The sequence below is a fragment of the Protopterus annectens genome, chromosome 1.part0 (assembly GCF_019279795.1).
Source record: "Protopterus annectens isolate FY-2018-M chromosome 1.part0, PAN1.0, whole genome shotgun sequence".
NCBI classification, from domain to species: Eukaryota; Metazoa; Chordata; order Ceratodontiformes; family Protopteridae; genus Protopterus; species Protopterus annectens.
This window is the reverse complement of record NC_056725.1, coordinates 710,476,838-710,496,306: the sequence shown is the minus strand read 5'-3', so window position 1 is coordinate 710,496,306 and position 19,469 is coordinate 710,476,838. Positions and strand designations below refer to the sequence as shown.

Below are 19,469 nucleotides of genomic sequence, written 5' to 3'. Positions count from 1 at the left end.
GACTGGGTGAAAAATTGGCTTCTTTTCATTACAGGCCAGGGGAGAAAAGCTCCACATAGAAATTTTAACAAATCTTTACAACTTTTCAAACAATATTAACATGGTTAACAATGAGTATTTCAGAGACAATACATAATAAAATATTGATAGAAATTATAGAAAACAGCATGACTAATTGGACAATGTTTTAACTTAATTATAGTAAATATTTCTATTGGTAGAAATTGCAAAAATTTACATACATGACAGAGTTAAAACAGGAAGAATAATGCAAAAGTTAGACAGTACTAAATTATAAAAATAATAAAGAAGAAAAGAAAAAATGATATGTAGAGAGCAAAAAATGTAAAAAAAAAAATTTGCAAGGATAAGCATGGAAATAATTAGTTTTGATGAATATGGGTTAGTGAGATGGAGAGTATGGGTTAATGAGACGATGCTAGGAGGAGAATGTCAAGAAGGAAGTAGGAATACTCATCGGCATTCTCTTCTCTACCCGCTTTCTTGATATAGTCCCACCTCTGACCTTTGATTTATTTCAAAATCACCAATCCTAAAGCTATTTCTTCAAACCTTCATAATCTCAACTTTTAACCCATTTTTACTTCACACTTTTCCTTTCTCCGTTTCAATTACCATTCCTTCTCTCACAAGTTTAAAAATACCCCAGTGCAACATCTCAAACACACTTTATGCATGGTGGCTCCAAGCATGAGCATGGTCTCAAATGCAATGTCACAGCTACAATGCATGACTGTTAATTTCATGCATGAGTACAGAATGGCATGTAATTCTGCACAGCCTCCAGGCTTCACATATCCAGTGGTAAATATTTACTTTAAAGCATACTGTCTGGTACTTGTCCTTCCTTCATTGTACTACTCTCTTTCTCTAGATTTTCTTACCTCTCTTTGAGGCACCAGCAATATGAAGGGAAATGTATATCACTGACCTACATTCCAAGAAATTAATGTTTTTTTTTTTTTAAAAAATAGTGCTGACAAGCCTTTCAAATTGCATGATGCTTGCTGGGAGAATATCATCCCCCACAGCAGTACCAACATATTTATGTATAATCAACTATTTTAATACACAGTTTTGCATGCTTGTAATAAAATAAAAAAGAAAAGCGTTACCACAATTGCGATATCGCATTACTGGCAGTGGACTGTAACGAAGTAAGAGCACAGTGACAAACATCTTACACTTTTTTAGGAGGAATGGAAATAAGTAAATAACACGTTTGGAAGTCTAATTTATGTGCCAAGTCTTATTGAAAATTATGAAAACAAAGCTAAAGCTTGGCTCTTTCAGGCACCTAAAAAAAAAAAAAAGACTGTAATATCTGGATATGCAGTCGTAGGCGGGAATGTTCGTAACATAATGAAAGTGGATGTTACTTTGTCTGGTTTTAATTCAGAGTTTTTAATACTTGGATTGACCCCTTTAAGTTTGAAATGTCAGTCTGACTCAAATGATAGGAAAGCAAATCCAAAAGGCAGTTGACATTGGGAGTTAAAACAAGATTGGAACTGAACAGGCACAGGATATTTAAAAGAAAAATGACACTGTGGTTGGGAATGTGAGTGACATGCTAAGTGGGCGTTGCTTTGGTTATCTGTAATTTGGACCCGAATTTTAAACACTGGGATTGTCCCTTTAGCAACTTCCCGCATGCTACAGGTGTTGCCAGGGTAACGGCAGAGAATCATACTGCTGAACAGGGACAGCAAAGTTACAGATGTGAAGGTTAACAGGGACTGAAGCTCTTGGAGTTGATCGGAGAACAGTCCATGAAGTGTACAAAATCTGCACAAAGTGAAGACATATTAAGAGCGTAGATATATTGTCTAAATTACGCGTTTGTTTAAAATCCTGAAGGATGGAGGAGCTGGAAATGCAGAAGGCCCTAAAGAATTTGACAACACAAAACGCGAAAGCATACCTGATGAAGACCAGTATGAAATCTAATCTTAGTCTGTAAGTAGTATTGTAGTACATTAATAAGTTTTAGACCCGTCAGCTTTTCACCAGTGCTGATTGTAAATACCAGGCGTAACAGTTATAAACAAAGCGTACCCACCTGCATGTAAAAACAGAACAATCCACGTTACTTGTTTCTTTGATTTATTAATCGTTATGTCGGTCGTTTTGTATTATAATGCGTACCATATTAATGTATTAATAAGTGCTTTAGAAAAGATGCGACCTTCCATTTCTTATACACTCAGGTTACTAACAAAAAGAAATACTGAAATTAAAATTACAGAAAAGAAAGTGACTCTTACCGGAAAAAAAGTGTGGCATTCATACCTTTCAACTTTTTTGGTCACGAATCAACCTCTCAACTGCACGTGACTTTTAGTCAAATTTAAGCTCTGTCCCTCTTAATCCCTCATAAAACTGATGATTTTTGGAGAAAAGGTGGTGAATTACCCTTAATAAAGAATGACAAACAATTAGAGTTGTATACTTCTTTTACTTCAGAAAATGTGTAGTAATTCACCTTTTTTTATTCTATCAGTGACTCAAGTTAGTAGTACTAATATTTTAAACATGTCCCTGATTTTTTCTTAATTTGTCCCTGATTCTGTTTAGATTTGTCCCTGATTGGTTGAGAGCTACAGAGGAAAAAATAAAGAAGGACTAAGCCCACCGAATCAGGGACCATTTTAAAATATGAGTGCAATCCTCGGTGATTTACTAGAAAATAAAATTAAAACAAAAAGGAAGGAACAGGGCAGAAATATGAAGCAAAATAGTGATGGTTCAGAACTATAAGGCAGTCAATGTTACCTGTACGTATATAAAGGAGTAAAACAAAAGCATTCATTGTTTAGTTGCCTGCACAGTCCATTTTATGGTTCCAGAGAGAAACTGATTTTTTGCAGATCTCTGTGTGAACCATAGAAAGGACCACATCTAGGATAGCTACAAACAGGAGCGACCTTAGGTCAACTGGTGCCCTAGGCAAAAGGGTTAGACGGTGCCCCCAACCACACCACTCAATGCCCCCATCCTGGTCTTCTTACAGCAAATAAATATTGGAAAAGCGCCCCTGTTAGAGCAGTGCCATAGGCGACTGTCTAGTTGGCCTATGCCTAAGGCCAGCTATGGCTACAAACACTTTGAGGGAGCACTGTGGTGCAAAACTAACTTTAAGACCCCTGACTGAACCTACAGTCTTTGGTAGATATTCTGAAAGTAGGCACCAGTATGGTGTGGTAGAATCTGGCTTTGCTAGATCATGTAATTCCTGTCCCCAAAAAAGAAGTGGGCTATATCCTACAACTTCCCAGTAATAGGAATGTATGATCAGATTCCTTAACTAGCTATATTAATCTCAGCAGTTGCTTATGCAAGATCTCCAGCACCAAAGAGCTTACTGGTTCAATTATTAGATAATGAGTCCAGTGTGTGCATGACATACACTTTCTTTTTGAGGGCTTCCTGTAACCAGATGTTCTTCATTCCACATTGCTGCAGTCCTAACTATTGGGTAGTCCGCTGTCCAGTCGGCCCGAATACCAAAGTATATGGCTGACGTCGGTCACGGCGCATTAGACTGACGTCAGTACGTCAGGGTACTAATGCGCATGACCGACGCCATATCCTCAGTCTTTTTTGCCGCATGGTCCGATGCAGAAGCAATTTTGCGAGTGCAGGTTGGCGTTCTGAAAGTTTCTGAAGTCAGAGTTTCAGACCGAATCAAAGTTGGCTAAGTACCCCGTTGGGGAATATTTTGTTTTTTCTTGCCTCAGTATTTAACCGGATGTCAGAAAAAGTGAATAACTGTATTTCTTGTGGGAAACAGATACCTCATAGGGATTACCATACTTTGTGTATACCTTGTTTGGGGCCTGAGCACGACGTTGTTGGATGCCGCTCTTGTGCAAGATTTAACAAACGCACTATTAAGAGAAGGTTAGACTGTGCCAGGTTAGTGTTTGGGAAGCGTTGTAATTATAAAATGCCGTCGGATGTTCCGACGCCCGCTTCGGGCAAAAAGCGCAAGGATAAAGCAGCAAAGCCTAGAGTGGAAGAACCGACAGTCCCTGACGCCGGTTCTTTAGAAGGCTCAGTGGAGCCGGAGGTTCTGCCAGGTGTTTCTTTGGAGTCTCAGGGAGAGACTTTATTGTTACAGGATGTATCCTCTCAGGAAGTAGGCCAGGCTGAGGGGGCCTCTCAGGTAGCTGTTCTTCCCTCTCTTCCTAAGGTGGTTAGAGCCTCCCCCTCTGTTTCCAAGGCTTCTTTGAGAGGCAGGCCTAGTGTAGCTTCAGTGGGGGTTTCTCCTAGTGCTTCAGGGTCTTTGCCTAAGAAACATATGCTTAAAATGGCAGAGGATTTGATTACTATGATTAGAGGTTCTATGCCCCCTCCTGATAAGAGGCCTAGGGTGGAACCTGAGTTTGAGAGTTTTGAGCACTGTTCGGAGGCTTCTGAGTCTTCGGCTGAAGACTTGCAGGAGTATCCTCCTTATTCTGATTCTGATGTGGATGATTCTACTCCTTCAGCTTCTCCTCCTGAGGATTTTTCATTTTCAGAGACTCTGCATTCCATGAGGGAGCATTTTAAATGGGAAGGTCAAGATTTCTCTGATTCCAGGAAGAGGCTTAGGGAATTCTTGTTTCTACCCCAGCATAGGCCTTTAGCTATTCCTCCGGTTCTGAATGTGGTGGAAGATGTTTTGCAGAGGCTTCCCTGAATCCTGATTCTTTGCCTCCTGCACCAGTTAAACCGGATAGGTACTATAGGGTGCCTGAAGCTCATAAGTATCTTTTCAAGAGTCCTAGGGCAGACCCGAAACTGTCTCTCAGGGGCCTAAAGGTGTGAAGGCTTCTGTGGTTAAAAATCCTGTTCCTCCTGATAAAGAGTCAAGGGCTTTGGATAGATGGGGAAAGAAAGTGTATACTTCTTCCACTTTAGCCATGAGGGCATTGAATTGTCAGTTTCACATGTTAAAATATCAGAATTACCTCCTTTCACAATTGAAATCTAAGGTGGATGCTCTGGCAGAAGGTATTGTGTGTAAAGAGTTGCAGGATTTAGTTCATGTGTCTGAACAGGTGGGTAAACATTCCTTGCAGTGTGGTTTTGATGCTGTGCAGGCCTCCTCGAGGGTGGCTGCCACTGGTTCTGTTCTTCGTAGGCACGCCTGGTTGAGAGATCAGAACTTAGCTGAGCATGTTAAGACAAGGATTTTGGATGCTCCTTTACAGTCTGATGTGTTGTTTGGTTCGCCTGTTGAAGCAGTTTTAAAGAAAATGGAGGACAAGGCTAAGTCTATGCAAACTGTTAAAGATTTTTTGCAGGTGCAGCCTCTGAAGTTTAGTAGAAATTGGCCTACTAAGGGGTGGACTTATCCTGCTTATGATTCCCAGTCTAGGGGTAGGTCTAGACGTGGTAGGGGCAGAGCTCAAGGTTCTTTTAGGCCTAGGACAGGAGTTCACCTGCTCAGACTTCTGGTGAGGGCAGGGGTCAGTCCTTTCGTAAACAGACCCAATGACCTGCCTTTTCAGCTGCCAGTACATTCTCGCCTGGCAGCACCTCTGGGAGGAAGGCTGTCTCTTTTCAAAGAAAATTGGGATTTAATTACCCAAGACAGATGGGTTCTGGATATCATTCACCACGGTTACAGGTTTTATTTCCATACCTTGCCTCCTTTCAAAGGCATGCCAGACATTCCTCCTCTACAAAGAACAGAGGCTCACAAGCAAATTTCTCTGTTGCTCCAAATAGGAGCCATTCAGTCAGTTCCTGTGCCAGAAAGGGGCCTAGGATTTTATTCTCGCCTGTTCCTAGTACCAAAGAAGGGGAACACGTGGAGACCAATTCTGGATTTATCTATCCTCAACACTTATCTGGACATTCCCAAGTTCAAAATGTTGACGTTACAACAGCTTTTACCTCTGCTGGGCAAAGATCACTGGATGGTAACTTTAGATCTCAAGGAAGCTTACCTTCATGTGCCTATAAGGCTAAGTTGCAGGAAGTATCTGCGTTTTCGAGCTGGAAATTCTCATTATCAGTTCTCTGCATTGCCCTTTGGCTTATCCACTGCACCCAGAGTATTCACAAAGGTTCTGGCTCCAGTGATAGCTTACTTCAGGCTAAAAGGAATTCAAATCTATCCTTACTTGGACAACTGCCTGATTCTGGCTCAAGAAAAGGAAGACCTTCTACAGCATTTGGAATATGTTATAGCAGTGCTAAGATGCCTAGGGTATTCTGTGAACGAAATAAAGTCCAGTCTAGTACCCTCTCAAGACATGTGCTTTCTGGGTGTGAGACTGAATACAGCAGCCCAGATGGCCTTTTAACCCCGGACAAACAAAAGAATCTATCCAGTTACTTCCATCAACTATCTCTTCAGTCCGGGCTGACTGCAAGGACAGTCCTTCAAGCCTTAGGGTTCATGGCATCTTGTATTCTGGTGCTTCCCAATGCCAAACTGCATATGAGGAAGCTACAATGGTATCTAAAAATCTATGGACACAGCACTGCCAGGATTTGGACACTGTCATTCAAATAATACCTTGCATTCAAAAGGAATTTTTGTGGTGGGCTCAGGAATGTCACCTAAACAAGGGACTCTCTGTGACCCGCCAGAGGCGAGTCAGATTCTAACGACAGATGCCTCAGACATTGCTTGGGGAGCTCATCTAGATGGAAAATGGATACAAGACAAGTGGCCTGCCAGACTACAGCATCTACATATCAACATGAAAGAGATGTTAGCAGTCCAGTTTGCATTAATGGCTTTCAAGGAGTTACTTCTTCCAGGGCAGGTGTTGATTCTAACAGACAACACAACTGTCATGTGGTACATCAACAAACAAGGGGGAACACATTCTTACCCATTGTGCAGGCAAGCAATGATTTTATGGGAGACTGCGCTCAGCTTGCAACTAACTCTTCAGGCAAGGTTTCTGCCGAGCACAGAACTCCTTAGCAGATGTGTTAAGCAGGCAAATCATGGATCCCCACGAGTGGAAACTGGATCTTCATGTATTTCAAAATTGACAGTGTCATGGGGAACTCCAGACATAGATCTGTTCGCTTCTCCACTAAACCACCAGCTGCCACAGTTTTGCACAAGGGATTTCATCACACAGCTTGGAAAGTGGATGCTCTTTCTTTCAGTTGGAAAAATCTTCATGTGTATGCTTTCCCACCTCTTCCTCTTCTCCCAAAGGTGCTTCTAAAGGTCAGACAAGACAAGCCAAGGATGATTTTAATAGCTCCAGATTGGCCTCGCAGCACTGGTACCCATTACTGAGGAGTCTGGTAAGGAAGCCTCCATGGCCTTTACCCTTGATTCCACATCTGTTGTCTCAGAAGGACGGTCGTCTGCTCAATGTCAAGCTTCACTCTCTTCATCTAACAGCCTGGCATGTTCTGTTTTGAAAGACAGCAGGTCTCAACTTCCTCAACAAGTTTTAAATGTGATTATGGAAGCCAGAAGACCTAGTACAAGGAAAGTGTACGCAGAAAAATGGAAGAGATTTTTATTTTGGACTGCAGCAAAGAATTTGGAGATTTCGGAGCCTAATTTGAGTGTGGCTCTTCAATATCTTACTGAATTATTGGATAAAGGTTTGTCTTTCTCTTCCATTAAGATTCATGCTGCAGCAATTTCAGCTCACTATGATTGTGACCCACCATTGTTTTCACATCCTTTGTTCAAGCAATTTCTTAGAGGGGCAAAGAATATAAGACCCCCACGTAGAGCTCCTACTCCTGCTTGGGATCTCAATTTTGTGTTGGAGAAACTTACTCTACAACCTTTTGAGCCTGCGGCTACTGCTGAACTGAAATACTTGTCATGGAAGACTGCTTTTTTGTTGGCCATTACTTCTGCAAGAAGGGTTTCTGAGTTACAGGCCCTTATGGCGGTTGAGCCTTTTTTGATTTTTCATAAGGATAGGGTATCATTACGTACTAATCCTTCCTTTATGCCTAAGGTGGTTTCTAGTGTGGCTTTAAACCAAACCATTCATTTGCCTACTTTCTATGCAGATCCCCAAAATAAAGGGGAAAAGATTTTGCACACTTTAGATGTACACAGGCAATTGCGTTATTATTTAAGCAGGACTAAGGATTTTAGGCAGTCTCAGCAGTTGTTTGTTTCTTTTGCTTTGAGTTCGAGGGCAAGCCTGTGTCAAAACAAACTATTTCTAGGTGGATTGGGTTCTGCATTGCATTTTGTTATTCCCATCATGGCAAGGAGATTCCAGCTGGGATTAGACCTCATTCCACTAGGGCTACTGCCACTTCAACAGCATTTGTAAGGGGGGTGGCAACTAAGGATATTTTGGAGGCAGCTACTTGGAGTTCAGTGCATACTTTCTCTAAGCATTACCACCTTCCTCTCTACTCTAAGTCTAGGGCTGGTTTTGCCACAGCTATTTTGCAAGGCATGTTATCAGCTCCTGCTTCCTTATGATTTGCCAGCCTCCCTTACCTCTGCTTTGGGATTCTACCCAATAGTTAGGACTGCAGCAATGTGGAATGAAGAACATAGTACAGTTTTGTACCTACCATAAATGTAGATGTTCGAGGATCCACATTGCTGCAGTCCAATTTACCCTCCCTCCTTCCCTCTGTGTTTAGGGGTGGTTGTGTAGGTGAGATTATATTCTGGTACCTTTGTATATATTGTATATATTTTTGGTGCAGGTATGTTTGGTGTGTTTTGGTTTTGGCCTTGTCTTTTTAGGGTCTTCTGACATCTGGGGCAAGAAAAGACTGAGGATATGGCGTCGGTCATGCGCATTAGTACCCTGACGTACTGACGTCAGTCTAATGCGCCGTGACCGACGTCAGCCATATACTTTGGTATTCGGGCCGACTGGACAGCGGACTACCCAATAGTTAGGACTGCAGCAATGTGGATCCTCGAACATCTACATTTATGGTAGGTACAAAACTGTACTTTTTGCCAAGGACAGCAAAGTGACCTTTATTTTATTACTTATTTATTTATTTATTTAAATTTGTTGACCGGGAGTGTCCGACTGGACGTGGGTCCATTTTCAGCTGAGGCCCGGGGAGAAAAGCTCCACAGTAAAATAAACAGACAGTAGTTACATTGGATTACATAGCGATTAACAATTTAACATAGAAATTACTTACAACATATTTACAGAAGAACATAGTACATCAGTAGACAACTAGAATCTTTATCTGTGAAGTACATAACAGGCATTAACAAATGTAACAATGAGAAGTTCCTGCTGTATAATAAGTACTAGGCTTATGAGCATCTGAGCTTGCTATCATCAAGGTAGTTAGTGGAGGTGAAAGAAAGGTAGTAGTTGGATGGGGTGGATGATATTAGAGTGGGAGTTGCAAGGGCATAGCCAGCATGTTTTTAGGTTTATTAACTCTTCACACAAAGGAACATGTTTGCTTGGATTTGAAGTAAATGCACACTTTGACAGCATGGAAAAAGAGACAGACAAAACCATCATGACTGTGCATGTTAAATTTCAGCTGCCTCAGTGCTTTTTTCTCAAGGATGCAGAGGAGCCCACTCAGCTGTAGAACAACAGTCAGAAAAAAAGTAATCCTCAAGGTAATTTTCAGAGGGGCATGGGTCCAGAAGGGAGAGTTTTCAGCAATCATCAAGAAGACGTGTGTAACTCATGAGTGTTCAACAGCAGTCCTGAGGGCTTGGTCAACTATTCTCCTTTGGAGGTGCTCTGAGTTATCTGCCCCTTCATCCATACACTTGGAAGTTGATAGCTAAGGACAGATAGATCACGATGGTTATATTCAAAGGTTACAATTTAGAGATTCATACTAGACTAACTGCCCTTGCAAGCCATTTTAAGCCTAGCCAATTATCCCTTATGAGACTCAAACCCTGCACCTTGTGCTTGCAAGGCAAACACCTTAACCATTAGGCCACCCTCCCATCCTTGATTCCTGTTTATCTATTCTTCCTCTTAGCAGACATCATATTCCTTCAGAAGCAGTGAACACAAGCAAGGACTTCACTTCACTAAAGAATGCAGTGCTAAAATATCAGCTGTGTACAAAGAACTGCAGCACCACCACAGAGAGAAGAACATATTACAAATCTTATAAAATCCTTTATTCAAAGTTCAGTATAAAACCAACCATGCAAATTAGCTCACTATTTAGAATAATATTAAAGAACAATACTTTTATTTATGAAAATGAATATTATTGGCAAAATTGGGGGGGGGGGTGGCGGCTATGGGCACGTCATGTGCTAATAACTACTTCAACATAGTCGAGGTGCAATGGGAAGGGAATACATCTTTAAAGAAGGAAATCTATGGAAAGACGTAATCTATTATGGAAAGTTTGTGGATGATGGAAGAATAGTGACAAACAACTCTGTAGATTTGTAAGTTATTTGGAAGGTACGACAGTGTTTTTGGAATTTGAGGTACGAAGCTCAAAAAGAGAAATTGATTTTTTAGATGTGACTGTTTCGAGAGATGAAGAAGGGCATTTTAACATGCGTGTTTTCAGGAAAGAAAGTTGGAGGAATCATACTTTGCATGTTTTCCCACAGATAATTAATGGTCAATTTTTTTGTACATCAAGGCTGTGCACTAGTGAACAAGCACATGATAAAGAAGCAAGACAATTAAAAGAGAACCTGTTAACTTGTGTATGTAGAGACTCTGAGATTCAGCAAGGGATCTGATGGGTTAGAAACCAAAGGAAAACTAAAGGAAAACCATATTTCTCAGCTAAGTCTAGAAGACGTCAGTATGACAGCCGATACTGACTGTAGGGAATCTAATAATAATATGAGGTGTTTCTTGACATACAGCAGTGATATTTCTGCTATATGTGAGATCATCAAGAAGAATTGGAGAATTCTAACTACAGAAGATCATGGTGCCTGGGCAATGTTTTTGGGATAGGCTTGTAAAGGCTCCAGGGCCATTAGCCTAGTACACACATATGAAACTATGAACTTATGAAGACATATAGTTGGCGAAACACTAAGATTCTCCTTTAAGAATAAAACCAGCTTGAAAAAGCTTTTATGTTATAAAGAAGGACTCAATCTGAGAAGGCATTCTATTAGAATGGGCACATTTCCTTGTAGGAAATGTAAAGCGTGTCCATATATTGATCCTAAGAATTGTTTTAAACATCTTCTCACTGGACGTGTGTATCAGTTAAAGACTTATGTAAATTTTATATGTTGCTGATTGTGATAGCTGTCAGACATTTTATGTTGGAAAGATCAATAATTTTTAAAGAAAGAATTTTACATCACCTTAGTGACATTGGGTGGATTGTACCCACTAATGCTTTATCACAGCATGTTCATAAAAACCCAGGACATAAGTTTTTCTTTACTTGGAAAAAGTGTCCAGGAAAGTATAAGAGGAGGAGATTTAATTAGTAAACTAAGAATAAAGAAACCTGCTCAATAGCCAATTTGAGAGCAGGACAGAAGCCCTGGACTTAATGTAATAGTTCCTTTAAAACCGGTACTGAATGACCAGAATCTTAAGAGGTAATTTTATTTGCCAATTTATAGCTATAAAAAAGGGGAGTGCCCTATGGTGAAACGGGCTCTGATGAAGGCACGGCCAAACATTCTTATCCTTATTTCTTTTAGTTCTTACCTCAGCTTGATTTTATACTGAACTTTGAATAAAGGATTTTATAAGATTTTTAATATATTCTTCTCTCCATGGTGGTGCTGCAGTTCTTTGTACACAGCTGATATGCCTTCAGAAATAGGAGTGGGGAAATAAGGTTTTAAGTCTTATGTGCAAAAGAGCTTATTTAAGAAGTGCAAGCAGATTGGGATATGTTCAGCACTTACTCCAAGTTTGTTTTAATGCCACAAAAGTTATGAACATCAGGCTAGTATGAGATTTAAGAAGCCTAAGACATATTTTGTATGGACTGAGTGTAGTCAGTCCTTCTTTGCTTATCAGAAGGTGACTGGATGTGTTATTGTGACCTCTATGATGTCTGTCTCAACATTATAGGTTCATAGGTAGGTCCTAGGCTATCGGCCCTAGGGCCCATACAAGCCTAGCCAAAAAATGTACCCTGGCTTTCGCCACCCAAGAAAATTCTTTTCCTGTGCCCCTGTCGAGCAGAGCCACAGAAGTGATCCCCGGGGTGAATTTCCCATTTAGAAACACAAAGCAATCCAGGAGGTTTTGTCTTCCAAATCAGTGTCGGTCTTCATCAATTCCAGACAGCTTGTTGTTTGTTTTTTTTTTTTTTTTTTTTTTTTTTGTCTTGGTCCCCATTGTATATGTCTGTGTATCACAGCTAACCAGAGACTGCCTGGAGCCAAAACACTCCCTTAATTTGGGTGACTGAGTTTTAGCTGTTTCTCTAGTCAAGATCTGTTATTTGTGACATTCTTATTCCATTCTCTGTGGATAACAGTAAATCTTAATATAATAAAATTGAACTTGAACACCATCTTTAAAACCTTAAACAATAAACCCGACCTTATTGGTAACAATAACATTGAACTTGATACAGTCTTTAAAGCTATAATCAATAAACCTAACCTTATTAACCACTAAATGTTTACAGTTACATCTGGATTTAAATAAGATTATGGAGAATATTTAAAATTCAACTAGAAGTGAATAAGGGTGAATTGTTTTTAAAAACAAAAACCAAGAGGGCAGGAAGAGGTCATCCTGGGTGCTTAAGCACACTTAACTCATGTAAAATCATACTGTGGCTGTGTGTCTGTGGGCCTGATTCCAAAAGACTTGCTGTTTGTGTAAATGACCACTTAACACTGAGGAAAGGTCTTTTGGAATCTGGCCCGTAGTGTAAGCTCTACATCAAAGTTAGCCATTTACACTGAGAGTAAATCTTTCGAAATCAGGGCAGACTTGCACTGAGAGCAAATGTTTTGAAATCTGGCCCTATATAGCTATATCTGTATCTATATCTGTATTTATATTTATATATCTATATCTCTCTATATATAGAGGTGAGGCTGACACTATGTTACAATGTTTAAATTATTATTATATTACTTCATCAAAAGAAAATTTAAAATTCTGGTGTGGGGAGGTTAGCCCCCCCTCCCTTACCTGAATTCAGCCAGCAGAATGCTAGTATCAGTGATGTGTTCCACTGTTTATTATATTGTTATATCTGTACTTTGTGGGGGTAAGGACGGTGGCATCTCCCTGTCACATGGCAGCATCCAGTTAAATGTTAGCACCCATGAGGTTACATTGTTTGCTTATAAACACATTTGTAGTGGGAGATTAAGGAGGGCAGCATGCCCCCTTAAATGGATGTAGCCAGTCAGATGTTAATTACCAAAATATTTTACAAAAAGAAGGAAAAGAAAAGGTTTAAGTATTTGCATTTTGACTGTTTTAGAAAATTAAGCACTTGTGTATTGGCACATGCTTCAAATCATTCTACAGCCATTAAACATGTCAGCAATGCCCCTTTGTCACTGCTACTCCTAGGAATGCCCTTACTTGCAGAAGCTCTTTTGGGATCCAGTATTTTAAAATATTACCACAAAAATGTTACTTCAGTGCTCATAAAATCCATTAATACTCCAGCTTTCACCTTGCCCAATCCTATTAATTAAATGTTGTGCTTCCTCAATCCATATTTCATGTACCTTGTACTTGCATAGCAGTAGTAATTCACATTTACTTTCCATCAAATAGTTTGAATTGAGACATACTGTTTTAGTCCATCTGGATTTACATACCGTTTTATTATTATTTCAACTAGTAGACATTGCCAGTGTGTACAGTGCTTTGTTTCTGTCTTCCACTATACACTCCTTCAATATGCATCAGGCTCCAATTTCAAGAGCTATAACCGTAAAAAATATCCTGCAATTACAATCCTATGTCTGTAGTTGTATGTCTTTGACAGTCCCATATTTAATATATCAGTCTATTTTGGATGCCATTCCCCAAGTAGGTACTGTCAGCTTCATGGAAATATTACAAATGTAGACACTCAAAACAGTAAATCATACCCATCCTCTTCCATGAATAGAGTTGCCATATTCTCTGTTGCCACTAATTCATGCTGACAAATGTGTCAGGTCTGCTGCTTAGTATAATGAATTAGAAACAAATCAAACCTTTTAAACCTCTGATTGCATTTGTTAGTTAGCAGCAGGCTAATTACATTAAGTTGGTCTACATTAAACTTCATGCAGCCTTTATTCATCCTTCAGACATATAAAGTAAAGTGACATGGCTGGGTTCTAAATATTATTAAATTAAGATTTAAGTATCATCTCAGTAGTTATTCTCTTTCTTATAAGTAAATCACCCAGTTAAATGTATTGTTTGGTTTCACTGTAGGTATCTCTTCAGGACAGGAGTACTATCCGTCTTTCTGAGAAGTATCTGAACAACCTAAAGGGTACCCCAGTAGATTACTTTGGCATGAACTTACCCGTTTTAGCAAATTTCTTCCCTTGTTTTGGTAGTTTTCAAATTTAGTGGCTTTGCTAGCCCATGGTTTAATCATGCACTGTAATTATAATTGATGAAATTTCAGTCATCTCATCTTTTCTGTTATATTATATGGTACCAAATCATGTAGTTACATTTAATCTAAACTTACTTTTGCCTGCATCAGTGTTAAATATGTTTTGAGGCTAATTTTTAAAACACAAATTTTATTTGTATTTAATTTTAAATCTGGTGTGTATCTCGACTAGCGAGGCACCAGGGATTCCATTATTTGTTTTATGTGTGCTTTTAGTATGTGAAGGAGACAGCCAGTCAATAATGTACGTTGGGGTCCTGTGACTATAAATTAATGAATGCTCCTATGAGTGACTGTGTGCTACATGTGACAGGCGCAGGAGGCACAGCAGAAGCTAAGATGACTACAGATAGCTTCAAATCTAATACATAACGTAAATCAGGTTAATATTCAACAATGCACCATTAGCCCTTGCATGGATGCAGTCATTGCTAGATGAAAAAGCTATTCTTGCATGTATACTTTAAGTAACACTTGTTGTTAATGAAGATAATACTTTATGTAATAAATGTAGCTCCTTAGCTGGTTAGGCATCTGACCTTGACACTATAAGGAGGGAGACTGGTGCTGATGGTATAACTTCAGAAAATGTCACAGTGCTGATGCTATCTCTTCAGGAAATACTACATTTGTGGGACAGGATGAACTCATATCAAATGAAGATTCCATATAGGAATACGAAAGTACTGGGTGTGTAAAGTGCGATGGGAAAATGTCATACTGCAATGTATATGTTCAGACATTTAAATACATTCATATTATCATTAAAAGTACTGTCTGTTGCAAAGGTGCAACAAAGTTGCACAATGTCATGACAGTCATGTTAGCCTGAAAATGAAAATGGGTCTGTTGATTCAGACTTACTAGTTTCAGAGATATCAGAAATGAATAATAACAATAAGGACATGAGATGGCACACTGCAAAAAGGTTTAAAAGGTGTATCAACAGCAGTGAAGAAAGTCTGTCCTTGGTTATAAGAAATAGGAATGCTTGAGATTATATCTAAGGGATGGTGGAGTGGTAAATTTTGTCTTGAACAATCTCTACTCTTAGCTTTTATCAATAGGTTGTCATATGGAAAGTATTTTATTTGAACTTTCTGGAGAAATAGAAAATAATATTTTAAGGTTAATGGCATGTTATAAAATTCCCAGTCACTCAGTTTTAGATCGAATTAAATATATAGGAGGTCAAGAGAAAAATAAGGTCTATGAACATCTTTTATGTTATTCTTATCATAATAGGAGACACTCATTTCTGTTACATCAACTGGCAAAATGGCACTATGGCAATGCCAATAGCAGAAGAATTTGTGGAGCTGATGGATTTCACTACTAGATAGAATGGCATACTTGACTTATTATTAACAAACGTGTCAAAGAAAGTAGAAAATGATATACAACTGAATCCCTTGGTAGATTCGGATCATATGGCCTTTCATTTGTCTGTGCTATTTAACAAGGCAATATCAGAACATTTTGCAATCAGTTATTATAGAAACAAAATATTCAGTGAAGACCTAATATTAAAAGTTTAATTCACCTGAGAGTTCAATAGGAAACAATATGAAAGCAGCACTGGTGTGGGGGAATATCTGAAGGTGCATGTTTAAAACATGTGAATAGTTGTAAGAACATGGTCATATGCAAGAATGATAAATTCAGTCCTCTATGGCTGCAATATTCTCAGTCAAAATTTTACTGAAGAAGAAAAGAAGACCATTTAGAGCTTTAATGAAATATTACCCTATGTGCAAGGAAGGCATACAATTATGTTAGTAAAAAACTAAAAATAATCATTAATTTCAACTATGAATGGTTTTGAAATCAAACTAATTGTAGCAGGAGACAGTAAAAAATGTACTCGTATGTTAATAGGCACATGGAAACTGCCTATTGTACTGGACCAAAAACGTGTGAGGGGGAGGTAAAAGCATGATTGGACTAAATTAACTAGTATTTTCGATATCCACTTTAATAGCATTAGTAAACAAGGAGAACATTATAAGCAAGATTTCTGTGCATCAGCTTGAAGTCAGTAATTGGTTAAGTGTTATGAAACATGTCTTTCTGCCATCATTATGAGAAATGGCACTTCAGGATGATTAAATGGTATCTTTCAGCATGGATTTCCCAAGAATATGTCTACTTTTACAAACCTAGTGTTTTTTTTAATCCTTTGATCAAAGTCATGGATTTTGTAATTGAAGTTGTAGTTGTTTATCTTGACTTGTCAAAAGTTTTTGACCATATCCCTCACTGACTCTATGTAACAGTTTTAATTAACTCATATATTATCAAATGGATTGAAAACTGGTTGTGTGACAGATACCAGAGAGTTAAGAACATCAATTGTTATGCAGACGGTGAGGTGACAGAAGATGGAGTTCCACAGAGATCTGACTTGGAGCCAGTTTTATTTAATGCAGTGTTTTGGCCTTTATTTGATCTAATACAGGTAGGTACATGGTAAACTTTGACTTGCCTTTAAAGCTTTCCATGATGGGAAATTCCACGTATTTATTGGCCTTTATTTGATCTAATACGGGTAGGTACATGGTAAACTTTGACTTGCCTTTAAAGCTTTCCATGATGGGAAATTCCACATATTCATGAATATTGACCTTTAACAATCTAAACTACCATCCAAGGAGGTGGGCACACATTCACAGTGAGCAAGTGTAGAGCCAAACTAAGATCCAAATTTATTTCACACACTGTTTTCCTTATGGCACTATACATGAAGGTGCGTTAACTCGTTTGGTGTTTCATTGTGAATTATTTGGGATGAACCTGCATTTCTTGCTTGTACTTAATATCAAACCATGTCATTATTAAGACTGATGGCATCTGCAACAATATATATATATATATATATATATATATATATATATGGGTCTATATGACTTGGTCGACAGTTCATTTGATTGACACTCATTTGGTCGACAGTTCATTTGGTCGACAGGCATTTTAGGTGGGGGGCTTCGCCCACCACACCCCCCTAACTATATATATCAACTCCAGGGTTGCACAACATTGGGGAAGGGGGCAAATCTGCTTGTCGACCAAATGAGTGTCAATCAAATGAACTGTCGACCAAGTCATATAGACCCATATATATATATATATATATATATATATATATATATATATATATATATATATATATATATATTTATATATCTATATATTTTTATATATATATATATATATATATATATATATATATATACAGTGGATATAGAAAGTGTACACACCCCTGTTAAAATGCTAGGTTTTTGTGATATAAAAAAATGAGACCACGATAAATCATTTCAAAACTTTTCCCACCTTTAATGTGACCTATAACCTGTACAATTCAATTTAAAAACAAATCTGTTAGGGGAAAAATATAAAAAATTTAAAAAAAGTAGAATAAGCTGGTTGCATAAGTGTGCACACCCTTAAACTAATACGTTCATACTGAAGAAATCTCTTACTGATTTTTTTTCCCACACTGACCCATTTTGTAACACTTTACTAGTTAATAAATTAAAGCCTTTATGTCCACTGTTTTCGGTGTCCATAGCAAAATAATGTTCTCTATATTTCTGTTTCATTGTCTAGGCAATATACTTTTGATATCCTGGCCACTTATCAGTTAAGTAGATAAATATATTCTCTAAGGTCATCACCAACTATCCTTTGAACATTTGTAAACTACCCCTTTATCATCTCGATCAACCTGCTTTTCTCATTTATCTTCTGCTTCTAGAGAACTGGAAGGATCAACCATCTTAAAAGATCTAAGCTGTTCACTTCTTTAGAAACATTGTCAGTCGATTCAAAGATGGCCGCTGTTCTGTAAACACTGCTAATCCACAGCTCTTCAAAACTAATGGAATAAAATCAACCTAGAAGAAAGACCTGAGCCTTTTTAAAAACAATACTTGGAACTAATAACTGTAACTAACATCCAGATGCCCAGAAAAGGGAAAACAAAACAAAAGAATCAACAAATCTAACAAGATTACAGAGGATTAACTAGAACTGAAGAGAGAGAGACAAAGAAAGGAAACAGTGTGCTCAGAGCATTTTATACACTCTCCTTTATATATAAATTGAGACTTTTTACTCTCACTAAATGTCAAAGGAAGACAAAAATATGGACATTATAACAACAAAAACTAAACTCTCTGAGTTATTATCACCGGAAAAGGATTTAAACTCTAAAAGACAGAAAATAACAAAGCAACAAGACGCTGCAAAATCTGGGAATAAAAATAAAACAGATCAACTGGCAAACATGGATGATATAAAAGCAGCTTTACTACCTATTCAAGAAGCAATTAAAGAACTGTCTACTCAACTGCAAACATTTGGAACTTCCTTTTGTCAAATCTTGGAAAGAATGGACAACACTGAAGCCAAACTTGTGGAGAATGAGGAAAAAATAGCCCTTCTATCTAAGAAGTCTGAATCACATGAAGCAGACATACAAAACATGCAAGCAAAAATCATAGATCTTGAGGCAAGATACAGAAGAAATAATATAATCATCAGAGGTATGCCGGAAAATATACAACATAATGATCTGATCCCATCTATAATTCATGTATTTACAGCACTACTCAATGACCAAAAAGCAGCCCAGCAAATAATAATTGAGAGAGCACACAGAGCCCTGAGAGAAGCTCAAACTTCAAATATGTCAAGACCTATCTATGTCAAACTACTGAACTTTCAAGATGTTAATAAGATATTATCAGCTGCAAAGAAAAATGGGGGATCTATAATATGGAACAACAACAGAATTTTCCTAACCCAGGATCTGCCTCTTCAAGTTAGACAAGCCAGACAGCTATTATCTCCTTACTGCAAGTTTCTGATTGACAGAAAGCAAAAATTCCAAATGATGTATCCGAATACATTAATATTTTATGTGGAGGTGGTTAAATACAGTCGCTAAC

General features: G+C 38.3%; 1 protein-coding gene across 1 annotated transcript in view; it reads left to right on the top strand.

Annotated features, from left to right (window-relative positions):
• The first annotated feature begins 1,860 nt into the window (after positions 1-1,860).
• Positions 1,861-19,469, top strand: part of LOC122794241 (radial spoke head protein 6 homolog A-like) — a 673,939-nt gene continuing 656,330 nt past the window's right edge. The window contains exon 1 of the mRNA XM_044062483.1: positions 1,861-1,980. Within this exon, the coding sequence (XP_043918418.1) occupies positions 1,883-1,980 (98 nt within the window). The 5' untranslated portion in view covers positions 1,861-1,882. The remainder of the gene's footprint in view (positions 1,981-19,469) is intronic.